This window comes from Anser brachyrhynchus (genome assembly GCF_964034855.1).
Source record: "Anser brachyrhynchus genome assembly, chromosome: 29".
Lineage (NCBI taxonomy): Eukaryota > Metazoa > Chordata > Aves > Anseriformes > Anatidae > Anser > Anser brachyrhynchus.
In genome coordinates, this window is record NC_137722.1 from 2,579,899 (window position 1) to 2,594,897 (window position 14,999).

General features: G+C 71.3%; 3 protein-coding genes across 5 annotated transcripts in view; 1 reads left to right on the forward strand and 2 right to left on the reverse strand.

The window, feature by feature from the left end:
- Window positions 1–1,167: 1,167 nt before the first annotated feature.
- Window positions 1,168–10,339, forward strand: SMARCC2 (SWI/SNF related BAF chromatin remodeling complex subunit C2). 3 transcript variants are annotated; one of them, XM_080570901.1, is made up of 29 exons: window positions 1,168–1,479; window positions 1,606–1,725; window positions 2,440–2,525; window positions 2,857–2,938; window positions 3,043–3,135; window positions 3,224–3,293; window positions 3,480–3,549; window positions 3,660–3,735; window positions 3,829–3,960; window positions 4,075–4,190; window positions 4,297–4,421; window positions 4,506–4,565; window positions 4,660–4,697; window positions 5,402–5,532; window positions 5,618–5,689; window positions 5,781–5,894; window positions 5,988–6,141; window positions 6,291–6,383; window positions 6,636–6,755; window positions 6,837–6,899; window positions 7,005–7,263; window positions 7,552–7,713; window positions 7,803–7,867; window positions 7,951–8,080; window positions 8,161–8,327; window positions 8,423–8,557; window positions 8,648–8,975; window positions 9,236–9,607; window positions 9,847–10,339. In XM_080570901.1, exons 1-29 carry the CDS (start codon window positions 1,369–1,371, stop codon window positions 9,921–9,923), a joined length of 3,621 nt encoding a protein of 1,206 aa, XP_080427027.1. In that variant the 5' UTR covers window positions 1,168–1,368; the 3' UTR covers window positions 9,924–10,339. The 3 variants fall into 3 exon arrangements, with proteins under 3 accessions (XP_080427027.1, XP_080427028.1, XP_080427029.1); XM_080570902.1 differs by lacking the exon at window positions 6,291–6,383 and having other exon boundaries at window positions 1,169–1,479; window positions 6,633–6,755; XM_080570903.1 differs by lacking the exon at window positions 6,291–6,383 and having other exon boundaries at window positions 1,170–1,479.
- Window positions 10,340–10,407: 68 nt separating this feature from the next.
- Window positions 10,408–12,501, reverse strand: MYL6 (myosin light chain 6). Its single transcript, XM_080570973.1, is given in 5 exon segments — window positions 10,408–10,646; window positions 11,176–11,253; window positions 11,357–11,428; window positions 11,431–11,529; window positions 11,643–12,501. Coding segments are annotated over 5 exon segments (348 nt in total). The 5' UTR covers window positions 11,713–12,501; the 3' UTR covers window positions 10,408–10,617.
- A 596-nt stretch (window positions 12,502–13,097) lies between these two features.
- Window positions 13,098–14,999, reverse strand: part of ESYT1 (extended synaptotagmin 1) — a gene marked incomplete at its 3' end in the record, with an annotated part of 10,079 nt that continues 8,177 nt past the window's right edge. The window contains 1 exon segment of the mRNA XM_080570579.1: window positions 13,098–13,130. Coding sequence (XP_080426705.1) covers window positions 13,098–13,130 — 33 coding nt within the window.

The window sequence follows — 14,999 nt, forward strand, 5'->3', positions numbered from 1 at the left end:
GCCCCCTGCCGGGGGGGGGCTCCCCCAGCCCCGACCTCGGCCCCCCCCGGGGGTCCGGGGGCTGCTCCCCCTGTGTCGGGCTCCGGTAAACCCAGAGACCCCCAGCACCCCCCCCACAAAGCCTGATCTCGGCCCCGTTGCCCCCGCCGTTAAAAAGAAGGGGGTGTGGAGGAGGGGAGCCCCCCCCCGGGGGTGTTCCCGACCCCCCCGCCCCCTACGCGAGGGGTTCGCGCCCCCCCCCCCGCAAAAGCAGCGCTCGCGTCACGGACAGGATTCGAACCTGTGCGGGGAAACCCCATTGGATTTCGAGTCCAACGCCTTAACCACTCGGCCACCGTGACTCCCGCGCCTCCCTCCGCCGCGCTCCGCCTAGACCCGGCCCGGCGCCGCCGCCCGGCCCCGCCCGACCCCGGCCCCGGGACCCCCGCCCCCGCCGTGACCGCCCCCCCCCCCCGCCCCGCCGCCCCGGGGCTCTCCCCCCGTCCCCCGCCCGCTCTCCCCCGTGGGCCCGCAGGGGGCGGAGCCGGGACCCGGCCCGCCAGGGGGCGCCGCGGCCCGGCCGCGCCGGTACCGAGCGGGCAGCGGCGGCGTGGAGCGGGTGGGGGAGAGCGGGGCGACCCCGCGCCGGCAGGGGGCGGTGCAAGGCTGCGCACTTGGCGTCCGGTAGGGTTCCGTACGGCCGCTACGCACTTTGCGTCCGGTAGGGTTCCGGACAGCCACTACGCACTTTGCGTCCGGTAGGGTTCCGGACAGCCACTACGCACTTTGCGTCCAGCAAGGGACAGTGCAGTCGCTACGCACTTTGCGGCCGGTAGGGGCCAGTACAGCGCTGCGCACTTTGCGTCCAGCAGGGGGCGGTGCAGTCACTACGCACTTTGCGTCCGGTAGGGTTCCGTACGGCCACTACGCACTTTGCGTCCAGCAGGGGGCAGTGCAGTCACTACGCACTTTGCGTCCGGTAGGGTTCCGTCCGGCCACTACGCACTTTGCGTCCGGCAGGGTTCCGTACAATCACTACGCACTTTGCGTCCGGCAGGGTTCCGTACAATCACTACGCACTTTGCGTCCAGCAAGGGACAGTGCAGTCACTACGCACTTTCCGCCCGGCGGCTGCTGTACAGCACTACGCACTTTGCGCCCAGCAGGCGGCCGTACGTCCCCTACGCACTTTGCGCCCAGCAGGCGGCAGCACAGCGCTACGCACTTTGCGTCCAGCAGGCGGCCGTACGTCCCCTACGCACTTTACGTCCAGCAGGCGGCAGCACAGCGCTACGCACTTTGCGCCCAGCAGGCGGCGCTACCGGCGCTGACGGCGCGGCCGTGGCGGCGGGGAGCGGCGCGGCGGGGAGCGGCCCGGCCCGCTGGAAGATGGCGGTGCGGAAGAAGGACGGCGGCCCCAACGTCAAGTACTACGAGGCCTCGGACACCGTCAGCCAGTTCGACAACGTCCGCCTGTGGCTCGGCAAGAACTACAAGAAGGTAGGGCGGGGGCGGCCGCCGCGGGCCCGGCCTGTCACGGCCCCGCCGCCCCCGGGGCCCGGCTCGGCGGGAGGCCCGGCTGCGGCCCTCGGCGGGGCCGTGACCCCCCCCCCCGCCCGCCCCCAGTACATCCAGGCCGAGCCCCCCACCAACAAGTCGCTGTCGAGCCTGGTGGTGCAGCTGCTGCAGTTCCAGGAGGAGGTGTTCGGGAAGCACGTCAGCAACGCGCCCCTCACCAAGCTGCCGGTGAGCCCCCGCCGCACAAAGGCGGCCCCGCCGCGACGGCGGCGGCTCCCCCCACACCGTGACCCCCCCCACCCCGAGCCCCCGAGCCCCGGGCACGGCCCCTTCCCTCCCCTCCCCCCCCCCCCCCCCCACAGGCCCCGGGGACGGCGCCCCTGAGACCGCGGGCTGCGGCCCCGGGACACGGGGAGGGCAGCTGGGGACACGGGGACGGTGCCCCCCCCCCGCCCCCGGGGCAGCGCCGTGGCGTGGGGATGTCACCTGGAGCAGGGGCAGCGCCTCGGGGGCCTGGGGACAGAAGCCCAGCCCGGGGACAATGGCCTCGGTACAGCCGGTGCCCGGTGCGGGGACCCTGGCCCCACTCGGGGACCGTGGCCCCACGAGGGGACCCTGGCCCCACGCAGGGACGATGCCCCGGTGACGGACCGTGCCTCGGCAGCCTGGGGCCGGTGGCCCGCTGACCCCAGGGCCGTGCCCTGCTTGGCAGCTGCCCCCCACCTGGGACAGCGCCAGACCACAGACAGCGCCCCGGGGCCAGCCCCCCAGCGCGGGGGCTTTTTGGCGTCCGGGGACAGCACCCCCCCAGCCACCAAGCCGGTGCCCGCATCGCAGCCCCAGTGACCTGGGTCCAGCACCCCCCCCCCGCGCCGGTGACAGCTCCCGGTGCCCCAGGCTGTCCCGTGCGGCCCCCTGACCCCCCCCCTCCTCCCGTTACAGATCAAATGCTTCTTGGATTTCAAGGCGGGGGGAGCCCTGTGCCACATCCTGGCAGCCGCTTATAAGTTCAAGAGCGACCAAGGATGGTGAGCACCCACCACGCCCCGTTGGGGGGGGGGCCTGGGAGCGGGAGGGGGCTGGGGGGGGAGCTGTGGGGGCTGGGTGGGGGGGTCAGAACCTTCGTCCCCTCTGTGGGAGCACCGGGGGTTGCCCCAGCCCGGTGGCTGCCTGGGCTGGGCTGTGCGTAGGGCGCCCACCTCTGTGAGCAGGCGCTGGGGGAATGTTGTGTCCCCCCCCCCCCCGGCCCCACGGAGCCCTGGGGGGGGTTCAGGCCCCCCCCGCCAGGCAGGCTGTGACTGGCTGACGAGGAGACCGGAGCTGTGGCTTTCATGAGAGTCGCTCTTTTCTTCCAATAAGGCGGCGTTTCGATTTCCAGAATCCCTCGCGGATGGATCGCAACGTGGAGATGTTCATGACCATCGAGAAATCCCTGGTGCAGGTAAGGGGTGCTTCCCCTTCCACACCCTCCCCCGGAGATCCCCCCCCCGCCCCCCACCCCAATCTGCCCCCATCCCGCTCAACGCTTTGCTCTTTTGTCCCCAGAACAACTGCCTGGCCCGGCCCAACATCTTCCTGCACCAGGAGATTGAGCCCAAGCTGCTGAGCAAGCTGAAGGACATTGTCAAGAGGCACCAGGTCGGTGGCAGCGCTGGGGTGGGGGGGGGGGGGGTCCCATCCGAGGCTGCGTCGCGGTGCTCAGCCCCGCGCTCCCCCCTCCTTGCAGGGCACGGTGACCGAGGACAAGAGCAACGCGTCCCACGTCGTCTGCCCCGTCCCCGGGAACCTGGAGGAAGGTGGGTGCAAGCCTGGGGGGTGCAGCCCAAGCCCCCCCCCCAGCTCAGAACCGACGGAGAACCATCGGGGGGGGGCAGTGCTGGGGGCTGGGCCGTGCGTGGCCGCCGGGGCAGCTCCCCTGGGGGCAGCCGGAGCCGTGGGGGGGGGCCGTGCCCAGCACCGTGCCCCCTGCCTGTGCCTTGCAGAGGAGTGGGTCCGGCCGGTCATGAAGCGAGACAAGCAGGTCCTGCTGCACTGGGGCTACTACCCCGACAGGTGAGGGGTCCCGGGGGGCCCCGGGGAGCCACCGCTCTGCGCTGGGGCTGGGGGAAGTGGCCGCGGCCTGATGGGACACCCCTGCCCACCCCCTGCCCCTGCGCCCGCAGCTACGACACCTGGATCCCGGCCAACGAGATCGAGGCCTCCGTGGAGGACGCCCCGACGCCGGAGAAGCCCCGGAAGGTGATGGGGCCCCCAGGCCCAGCTGGTGCCTGTGGATGGATCCCCCCCCGCCCACCCTTGGGGTCACCGATCCGTCCGGACCCCCGCCCGCAGGTCCATGCCAAGTGGATCCTGGACACGGACACCTTCAACGAGTGGATGAACGAGGAGGACTACGAGGTGACCGACGAGAAGAGCCCCCTCGCCCGCAGGAAGAAGATCTCGGCCAAGACGCTGACGGATGAGGTCAGAACGTGGCGGCTGCCCCCAGGGGACGCACGGGGAGGGGGCTCTGTCCTGGGGGCGCAGGGGGGGGAGGTCCCAGTCCCGTGCCTCGTGATCCACCTGCTTCCTCCACAGGTGAACAGCCCCGACTCGGACCGTCGGGACAAGAAGGGGGGCAACTACAAGAAGAGGAAGCGCTCGCCCTCGCCCTCGCCCACCCCGGAGGCCAAAAAGAAGAACGCTAAGAAGGGGTGAGCCGGGGGGGGGGGCAGCAGGGCCGGATCCAGCCCCAGGGCAGGGGCTGCGGGAGCCCGGCTGCGGTGCTGACGGGGCCGGGGGGGTCTCTGGCCTTCGCAGGCCCTCCACCCCCTACAACAAGTCCAAGCGCGGGCACCGCGAGGAGGAGCAGGAGGACCTGACGAAGGACATGGACGAGCCCTCGCCCGTCCCCAACGTGGAGGAGGTCACTCTGCCCAAAACAGGTCAGGGCCGGGGCCGGCAGCCTCCCCGCGGGGCTGTGCCTGTCCCAGCACCCCGGCGCTCAGCGCTTCCTCCCTCTGCTGCAGTCAACACCAAGAAGGACTCGGAGTCTGCGCCCGTCAAGGGGGGCACCATGACAGACCTGGGTGAGTCCGAGCCGCTCGGGCTGGGCGCTGCGGCCGGTCCCCGGTGCTGCCGAGCTGGCGGTGCCCGAAACCGCCCCCGTGTCCTCTCTTCCAGATGAGCAGGAGGACGAGAGCATGGAGACAGCCGGCAAGGTGAGGCCGTGGGGCTGTGCCAGCCCTCGGTGACAGCAGCCCCCTGTGGTCTCTTTCCCTGCCCAGGGGACCCTTTTCCAAGGACCGTGCTCCCCGCTCCAGAAACAGGGTCGCCACTGTAGGACGGTGACCTCTTTTTCGTCCCTTTTCTGGGGACAAAAAGGCCCCGTTTGCTGGCATATTAGAGGGTGTCCAGAGGAAGGCCACAAAAATGATCCTGGGGCCGGAGCAGCTGTCCTCCGACGAGGGGCTGGGGTTGTGCAGCCTGCAGAAGAGGAGGCCCTGGGGAGGCCTTGTAGCAGGGGGCTTATAGGGAAGGTGCTAAAAGGCTTTTCCCCGGGGTCTGTAGGGATAGGATAAGGGAAAATGGCTTCAAGAGGAAAGAGGCTGGATGTGGATTGGAAGTGAGAAATTAATCTGTTGCTGGAGCGGGTTGTGGCTGCCCCCTGCTGGGAAGTGCTCGAGGCCAGGCTGGCTGGGGCTTTGGGCAGCCCGGGCTGCTGGGAGGGGACCCTGTGCACGGGGAGGGGGATTCAAACCAGGTCTTTAAGGTCCCTTCCACCCCAAACCATGCTGTGCTGCCGCGGCCCCCTCGCCCTGGGGCTGCAGCAGCTTCTCCCGGCCGTGGGCTGCGTCCAGTGCTCGGCGAGGGCACGGAGGAGGGGGTCAGGGCCCTTTGCCCACGTGGCGCCGGTGTCCCGCAGGACGAGGAGGAGAACGGCACCGGGAGCAAGGGGGAGCAGGCCAAGAACCCCGACCTGCACGAGGACAACGTGACGGAGCAGACCCACCACATCATCATCCCCAGCTACGCCGCCTGGTTCGACTACAACAGGTACGGGGGCGCCCCGAGGCCGCGGCCGGTGCCCCGGTACCAGCCCGGTGCGGCGCCGGCACCTCCCCTTGCCTTCGCCTCGCAGCGTCCACGCCATCGAGCGCCGAGCCCTGCCCGAGTTCTTCAACGGCAAGAACAAGTCCAAGACCCCCGAAATGTGAGGCTGGGCTCCCCCGCCCCGTCCCTCCGTGCCCGCCCGGCCCCGCGCCGCGCTGACGGCCCCCCCGCCCCCCCCTTCCCTGCCGCAGATACCTGGCCTACCGCAACTTCATGATCGACACGTACCGCCTGAACCCGCAGGAGTACCTCACCTCCACCGCCTGCCGCCGCAACCTGGCGGGCGACGTCTGTGCCATCATGCGGTGGGTCCGGCCCCGCGGCGCGCGGCTCGCCCCGCGGCGGCCGCCCGCTCTGAGCCCCCCAACCCCCCCGTCCCCCCCTTTCCTCCTCCGCAGGGTCCACGCCTTCCTGGAGCAGTGGGGCCTCATCAACTACCAGGTGGACGCCGAGAGCCGGCCCACCCCCATGGGCCCCCCGCCCACCTCCCACTTCCACGTCCTGGCCGACACGCCCTCGGGGCTGGTGCCGCTGCAGCCCAAGACGCCCCAGGTGGGTGCGCGCGAGGGTCCCCGCCGCGGCCGCGTCCCGTCCGCCTTCCCCGGTCCCTGTTGGGGGGGGTGTTGGGGGGGGGTTAGGGTTGGGGTTTTGAGGGGGCTGGGGGGGGGGGGGGGCTGAGCACAGCTTTGTCTGTGCCTCAGGGCCGGCAGAGCGACGGCGACGCCAAGACGGGCCGCAAGAGCAAAGAGATCGAAGACCTCGTCACCGAGACGGTGAAAGGGAAGCCGGAGCTGGTAGGCGGCTGCATGGGGCCCGTCCCCCCGCCGCTGGCCGAGGAAGGCTCCTTCCCTCCTCCCCCTCGCGCCCCGCATGCCGCCCTGCCCTGGGGAGCAGGGACGCGGGGGGGACACCGTGACGAGACGGGGCACTGTGGCGTCTCCGGGGAGGGACGGGGATGGGGAGGTGGCGGGGGGGGGTGAGCTGCGTCCTCTCGGGCCTGCCGCCCCCCCGGCCGTGCCCCCAACGTCCCCTCTCCTCCCCAGCAGCAGACCTCGGCCTCACAGCAGATGCTGAACTTCCCCGACAAGAGCAAGGAGAAGCCGGCCGACATGCAGAACTTCGGCCTCCGCACCGACATGTACACCAAGAAGAATGTCCCCTCCAAGGTGGGGGCCCCGGCCCCCCTCCCTGCTCCCTCCCCGTGCCCCCCACCCCGCCGCTCACCCCCCCCTCTTTCACCCCCGCAGAGCAAAGCTGCTGCCAGTGCCACACGGGAGTGGACAGAGCAGGAGACGCTGCTGCTGCTGGAGGTGAGCCAGCGATCTGGGAAGGGGGTCCCGGGGAGGGGGGAGCGTTGGTAACGGGGCCACCCAACCCCGCTGAGCCCCCCCCCGCCTCCTCGCCCCACCCCGTAGGCCCTGGAGATGTACAAGGACGACTGGAACAAGGTGTCGGAGCACGTGGGCAGCCGGACGCAGGACGAGTGCATCCTGCACTTCCTGCGGCTGCCCATCGAGGACCCCTACCTAGAGGACTCGGAGGCGTCCCTGGGGCCCCTGGCCTACCAGCCCATCCCCTTCAGCCAGTCCGGCAACCCCGTCATGAGCACCGTCGCCTTCCTGGCCTCCGTCGTCGACCCCCGTGTCGCCTCCGCCGCCGCCAAGTCGGCGCTGGGTAATGCGGCCGCGTCCCCGCAGGGGGTCGGAGCCCGGGGGGGTGCCGTCAGCCGTGGCGTTACGGGCACGAGACCCCCAGGGCAGTGGAGGCAAGAGGGGGGCTGAGCACCGCCAGAGATCGGGCAGCATGGCACGGGGCCGCGGGCGGTGACGGGGAGCTGGTGGGGACACGGGACGAGCCCCCCACACACCTCCGGGGTGCTGTGCGGTGCCAAGGAGCGGGGCTGGCGCTGAGGGGGGGGGGCTCAGCCCCCTGCTGACGGGCGGCGTCGCGCTGCTCTGGCAGAGGAGTTCTCCAAGATGAAGGAGGAGGTGCCCACGGCGCTGGTGGAGGCGCACGTCCGCAAGGTGGAGGAGGCGGCCAAGGTGACGGGCAAAGCCGACCCCGCGTTCGGGCTGGAGAGCAGCGGCATCGCCGGCACCACCTCCGACGAGCCGGAGCGGATAGGTACCGCCTGGGGAGGTGCTGCCGCGTCTCTGTGTAATGAGTTTTGGCAGGAGAAAGGGGGAGGGCTCACCCTGCGCTTGTGTCCCCAGAGGAGAGCGGCACAGAGGAGGCGCGGGCAGAGGCGCAGCCGGCGGAGGAGAAGAAGGAGGCGAAGGTACCGGGGCTGGGGGCGCAGGGTGGGGCCCTGCTGGAGGTGGTGGGTGGGGGGCGAACAGCCGGGTCTGGGCTCTTCCCCAGGAGCCCCGGGATGGCACCGCCGAGGAGGAGGCGAAGGAGAAACTGGGGGACATGGCCAAGAAGGAGGAGGAGAAGGGCAAGGAGCTGGAGGGTGAGAAGGAGTCGGACAAGGGCGACAGCGATGGCACAGGTGAGTGGGGGGCCTGGCCAGGCACGGGGTGCGGAGCCCTCCCCCAGCCGCCCCTCACTGACCCCCCCTGCCCCCTGCAGGGGACCTGGAGAAGGAGAAGGAGGCCAAGGAGGCACAGGACGAGGTGCCCAAGGAGCCACTGGAGCCCGAGGCCGAGCGCAAGGCGAAGGTGGAGCGGGACATCGGCGAGGGGAACCTCTCCACCGCCGCCGCCGCCGCGCTGGCTGCAGCTGCTGTGAAGGCCAAGGTGCGGGTTGTGGGGTTTGGGGGGGGTGGGGGGCTCTGTGTGTGTGTGGGGGGTTCCTGCAGGTGCTGACCCCCCCCCCCACCCCATCCCGTCAGCACCTGGCGGCCGTGGAGGAGCGTAAGATCAAGTCGCTGGTGGCGCTGCTGGTGGAGACGCAGATGAAGAAGCTGGAGATCAAGCTGCGGCACTTTGAGGAGCTCGAGACCATCATGGACCGGGAGCGCGAGGCGGTGAGCAGCTGGGGGGGCACGGACCCTGGGCACTTCCCCCCCACACACCCTGGCAGCCTCTGCTGACACCCCCCCCGTGCTTCCCCGTAGCTGGAATACCAGCGGCAGCAGCTGCTGGCGGACCGCCAGGCCTTCCACATGGAGCAGCTGAAGTACGCGGAGATGCGCGCCCGCCAGCAGCACTTCCAGCACCTGCAGCAGCAGCAGCAGCAGCAGCCGCCCCCGCTGCCGCCTGGGGCCCAGCCCCTGCCCGCCACCGGCACCCCCCTGGCCCCCGCCGCCCACCCGCTGGGCGCGCCGCCCGCCCCGGCCATGGTGGCCCCCGCCGAGCCCGGGGGGCAGCCGCTGCCCGGGGTCCCCCCGCTGCAGCCACCCCCGCCACCGGGCGCCCCGCAGCCTGGCCCAGCCATCCCGCACGGTGAACGGGGCGCCGAGGGCTTGGGTGGGTGCCTGGGGGGGGGGGTGGGGGGGGGTGGAGCCACGTCTTAGCACGAGCGGTTGGGCGTTGGTGCGGGCTGCCCAGGGAGCGGTGGCCCTGTCCCTGTCCCTGGGGGGAGTTCAGGGCTTGGACCCGGTGCCTGGGTGACGGCGGTGGCAGGGGGACAGTTGGCCCGGGTGATCCCGAAGGGTCTTTTCCAGCCTTAACGGTTCCCTGACCCTCCGTCTTCTCTCCCGCAGCCCCGGCGCCGTTCCCCGGGCAGCAGCCGCCGTCCCAGAGCCTGGCTGGGAGCCTCGGTGGCAGCGGCCACCCCGCCGTGCCCGGTAATGCGCCCGCGGCCCTGCCCTTCGGATTGCCTCCATCCGCCATCCCATTTAGCATGGCTAACCCCCTAGCCGAGTCCATCGGGGCCACCTTCCCCGCTAACCCGCCCGCCCTCCCGCTGCATGGGGCCCTGGCCAGCAGCATGCCGCCCGGGGGGCTGCCCCCCCCGCCTAACCCACCCGGCCTGGCCCTGCCGCACCTCGCGGGGGGCTCGGCCGCCGCGCACAGCCCCGCCATCGTGGCCGCCGTGCAGGGAAGCCTCCTTCCCAACCCCGGCCTCCTCGCAGGTGAGACATTGGGTGGGTGGCGGGGGCTTTGGGGGGGATGGGGGGACGTGGGGGGGGGTCACTCACGGTGGGGAGGGATTCCCCACACCCACCCCCCCCATGCGCATCGGGCTGGGGGGGGGGGGGGCCTTGCTCAAACCTTCTCATGGGCGGAGGGGTGCGCGGTGCGATCGCACCCCAGGTGTGACACCTCCCTCCCCCCCCCCCCCTTTTTTTCCTTTCCTTTTCTCTCCGTGCAGATCAAGGCCCCCCCCTGCAGACGGACCCCATCGCGCCCAGCCCCAGCACGGCCACCCCCGTCCCCCCCACGCAGTGAGCCCCCCTCCTGGGGCCGAGGACGCTGCACCCTGCGCCCCCCCCACCCCGCCGCAGGCCCGGGGAGACCGGCCCCCCTCCCGCCCCCGCAAAACCCCAGAGGAAGCCCCCCCCCCACACCCCACCGCCCGCTTTGGTATTTTTTTATGATGATTGTCCCGGATTTTATTTAAGTGTTGGTCTCCCCGGGCGGGCCGGGGACCCTGCTGCACCCCGGCTATTTATGAGACAGCTCCAATCCGACTTGGCAACTGGGCATTCCCCCCCCCACAACCCCCCCAGCTCCTTTTCTGTTTTTGTCCCCCCCCCCCCCAACCCTCTCTACCCCCCCAATCTCCCTCTCTCCCCACCCCCCCCCCCTTTTTTTTTAAAAATAACAAAAATAAAATTCCAAGTCCCCGGGGCGGGAAGAAACGGCCTCGTGTGGCAGGGTCTGTGTGGGGGCTGCAGGGGGGGGTCGCACACAGGCTCAGGGACCCAGCATCTCTCCGCCGCCTCTTTATTCGCGGAGCAATAACTTAGCCGGTGGGGCTGGAGCGGTGGGGGGGGGGGGCGTGGGGGGAGCTCAGCAGTGGGGAGGGGGGGCAATGGGGAAGGAAAAAAAGAGAAAAAGGGGAAAAGGCACAAAACCCAGACTGCGGGATGGGGGGGGAATGGGGGGGAGAATGGGGGGGGGGGGGGGTGTACGTAGGTCTTCAGCCGCTCAGCACCATCCGGACCAGCTCTGCGGAGAGAGGAGAAAGAGAGGGGTGAGGGGGGGGCTCCGCGCCCCCCAGCCCTCGTCCCGGAGAGAGGCAGGAGCCCGCAGCAGACCCCAGGCAGACGGAGGAGGAGAGGCGGCAGCACCGGGCGCTCCGGCTCCCGCGGGCACGGCTGCGGCTCCATGCAGAGGGGCATGCGGGGGGGGGCAGGGGCTGCACCGAGGGGGGGGGGCGGGCGGCGAGAGCGCAAACCAGGCGGCTTTTTTTTTTTTCTTTGCTTAAAAAGAAAAAAAAATTCCACCCAAAAAGTCAAAAAAAAAAATTAAATGAGGAAAAAAAGGGAGGAAAAAATGGTAAGTAAGTAACTGAAGGGGGGGGAGCGGAGTATGGGAAGAGGCGTACCCCTGCGGCTTCACCCTGACAAGATGTGTCTCACAAACGCTGGGAGGAAGGAAGGAGATGATGGTCAGGGAGGGCTTGGGAACGGGGCTGAGCCCCCTGGACCCCCCCCCCGCCCTGGGGACCCCCCCCAGCCACTGGCCCGGCGCTCACCTTCGTAGTTGATGCAGCCGTTGCTGTCCTCGTGCCCGGCCACCAGCTGCTCCACCTCCTCCTCCGTCATCTTCTCACCTGTGGGAGGACAGCGCGGGGGGCGTCACGTCGGGGTGGCTCTAGGGGGAATTGGGGGGGGGGGGGGGGGGGGGGGGGGGTCCGGGACCGGGGGCCTGCTCACCCAGGGTGACGAGGACGTGGCGGATCTCGGCGCCCATGACGGTGCCGTTGCCCTCCTTGTCGAAGACCCGCAGCCCTCGACGTAGTCCTCGAAGCAGCCCTGGTCCTTGTTCTTGGCGATGGTCTGCATCATGGGCAGGAACTGCTCGAAGTTCAGCGTCTTCAGGTTCATCTCTGCGCGGGGGCACGGAGCGCTGTGGGGGGGGGGGTCCGGGGGGCAACAGTCCCGGGAGGGGGGGTGTATAGGGGGGTGGGGAGGGTGTTGGGGGGGGTGTTGGGGCGCTCACCATCGCTCTTGGGGTTGCCCAGCACCTTCATGACCTCGGCGTTGGTGGGGTTCTGGCCCAGCGCCCGCATCACGTCCCCGCACTGGCTGTACAGGATCTTCCCGTCCCCGGTGCGGTCAAAGAGCTGGAACGCCTCCTTGAAGTCTGCGGGGCGCCCGCGTCAGGAGGGGGCCGGGCACCCCCACAGGACCGTGCACCCCGTGGGAGCTGGTGCTGCAACGGCCTGCACCTACGGGACCCCGTAACCTGCTCCTATGGATGCTGCACCTATGGGACCCCATAACCTGCTCCTATGGATGCTGCACCTATGGGACCCCATAACCTGCTCCTATGGACCCTGCACCTACAGGACCCCGTAACCTGCTCCTACAGACCCTGCACATATGGGACCCCGTATCCTGCTCCTATGGATGCTGCACCTATGGGACCCCATAACCTGCTCCTACAGACCCTGCACCTACAGGACCCCATAACCTGCTCCTATGGACCCTGCACCTACAGGACCCCGTAACCTGCTCCTATGGACCCTGCACCTACAGGACCCCGTAACCTGCTCCTATGGATGCTGCACCTATGGGACCCCATAACCTGCTCCCATGGACCCTGCACCTACAGGACCCCGTAACCTGCTCCTATGGACCCTGCACCTACAGGACCCCATAACCTGCTCCTATGGACCCTGCACCTCCAGGACCCCATAACCTGCTCCTATGGACCCTGCACCTCCAGGACCCCATAACCTGCTCCTATGGACCCTGCACCTACGGGACCCCGTAACCTGCTCCTACGGACCCTGCACCTATGGGACCCCATAACCTGCTCCTATGGACCCTGCACCTATGGACCGTGCACCTCCGGGACCCCATAACCCCACCGATGCGATGCTGCACCGGTAGGCTGCTGTAACCTGCACCGATAGGACCCCCCCCCCCCCCCCAACCTGCACCTATGGGACCCCCCCACCCCCGGGACCCCATCACCGGCACCCAGTCCCCAACGCCCCAGATTCCGTTTCCCATCGGGATCCGGTTTCCCGTCGGGAACCCGACGCCGGGGGGGGGTCACGGAGCGCCGGGGGGGGGCCCCGCCCGTGCAGGAAGGCCCGGGGCCGCCTCCCGCCACCCCCCCCCCCCCCCCCCCCCCCCCGCCGCACCGGGGCGGCCCCGCCCCGCAGGAATGCGCGGCCCGGCCCCGCGCCGTGCCCATATAAGGGCAAATGGCGCAAGAGGCCCCGGAACCCCCCCGGCCCCCGGTGTCCCCCCCCCCAAGGGCCCCGCGCCCCCCCGGGTCCCGAGCACCCACCCCCCCCGCCCCGGGAGCGGCCCCGGCCCCCGGCCCCGACGCGACTTTTGCCCCGGGACCCGCCCGGCCCGCGGCGGGCAGGAAGCGCGGGGAGCGGCGGGGCCGGGCCTCGGCGGGGGGGGTCCGGGGGGGTGCCGGGGGGGTCCCGGTCACTCACCGGCGGTCCTGCTCCTCCGAGAAGTCGCACTGCGGGGGGGGGAGGGGAGAGCGCGGCCGTTAGCGCGCACCGGCAGCGGCACCGCCCGCGCCGTCGGGGCCCCCCCCCGCCGGGTGCCAGCCCCGGGGCCGCTCCCGGTCCCGGTCCCCCCCCATCACCCCCCGCCCTCCCCGCATCACCCCCCCCGCCGTCACCCCCCCCGCCCCGGTGCCCGCCGCCCCCCGCCCATCGCATCCCGGTTCCGGTGTCGTCGTCGTGTGTGACCCCCCACCACCCCCCGTTAACCCCCTCCCGGTGCCGCCCCCCCCGGCCCCGCGCCCCCACCATGGCGGCGGCCCGCTCCCGTTCGCTCCCGGCCCTGGTCCCGTCCCGCTCCTGGTCCCGCTCCCGGTGCCGGCCCCGCACTGGGCCGCGGCCGCCGGGAGGCGCCTTTGTACGGCCCCGACGTCACCGCGCGCCCATTGGCCGAGCGCCGCCGACGTCACCGCGCGGTATCGAGCTCATGCATTATGCATGAGGGGGGCGGGGCGGGCGGCAGGCCACGCCCCTCTGCCGGGGGGGATTTTTTGCCTATAGATGGGCAACGAGCGGGGCCTGGGGGGGGGGGGGGGGGGGGGGCACCCGGGGGGGACCCCAATGGGGGCACCCAATGGGCGGTGGGCCGGGGGCACCCCCAGGGTGGCACCCAAATGGGGGACAAGGCGGGGGGGCACAGCCCCATGGGGGGGGGGGGGGCACATCCCCTGGGGGGGGGGCACATCCCCCTGGGGGGGGCACAGCCCCATGGGGGGGGCACATCCCCCTGGGGGGGGGCACCCCAATGGCAGCACCCCCCTGGGGGACAAAGTAGGTGGGGGGGGGCACATCCCCCTGGGGGGGGCACATCTCCATGGGGGAGGGCACCCCAATGGCAGCACCCCCCGGGGGACAAAGCGGGGGGGGGCACATCCCCCTGGGGGGGGCACATCTCCATGGGGGGGGGGGGCACATCCCCATGGGGGGGCACCCCAATGGCTAGCACCCCCCTGGGGGACAAAGTGGGGGGGGGGGGGCACATCCCCATGGGGGGGCCACCCCAATGGCAGCACCCCCCTGGGGGACAAAGTAGGTGGGGGGGGGGCACATCCCCATGGGGGGGGCACCCCAATGGCAGCACCCCCCTGGGGGACAAAGCAGGTGGGGGGGGGGCACATCCCCCTGGGGGGGGGCACCATCTCCATGGGGGGGGCACCCCAATGGCAGCACCCCCCCGGGGACAAAGTGTGGGGGGGGCACATCCCCCTGGGGGGGGGCACATCCCCCGGGGGGGGGCACCCCAATGGCCCCAGGCAGTGGTGGCCGCCCTGTAGGGACGCCCCAACGCTGCACCCAACAGGGGACACCGAGGTAGGAGCCCCCCCCCCGGCAGGGGGCACCCATGGGACAGAGCCCCCCCACTCGCGACCCCCCCCCCCCCCCCCCACCCAGGGCCCCCCAGTAAGACACCGCCATCTCCTCCCTCCTTTATTTGCTGGGAGCGTGGGGGGGGGGTCGTAGCCCCCCCGAAGGCTGCAGCTGCTGGGGGGGGGGGCGCGGCGGTGGCGGCGGCAGCTCTGACAAAAGCGGCTCCCAGCAGTGGGGGGGGGCACACAGAACCCGTGCCCCCCCCCCGGCGCTGGGGAGGTTTCTCGGTGGTAAAGCACGACATAAATAACAGTCTGCGCAGGCGGGGGGCGGGGGGGCCGCGGGGCCCCCACCCCGGCTTCTTTGGTCAGTGGCGAGGCGGGGGGGCCGTGGGGGGTGGGGGGGGGACACACGACAGCCGGACGAGGCCCCCGTGCGCCCCCCCCCCCCCCCCCCCGGCCCCAGGCACAGTGGGGAGCAGGGGCTGGGGGGGGTGCGTTAGGGGCCGCCCCGCT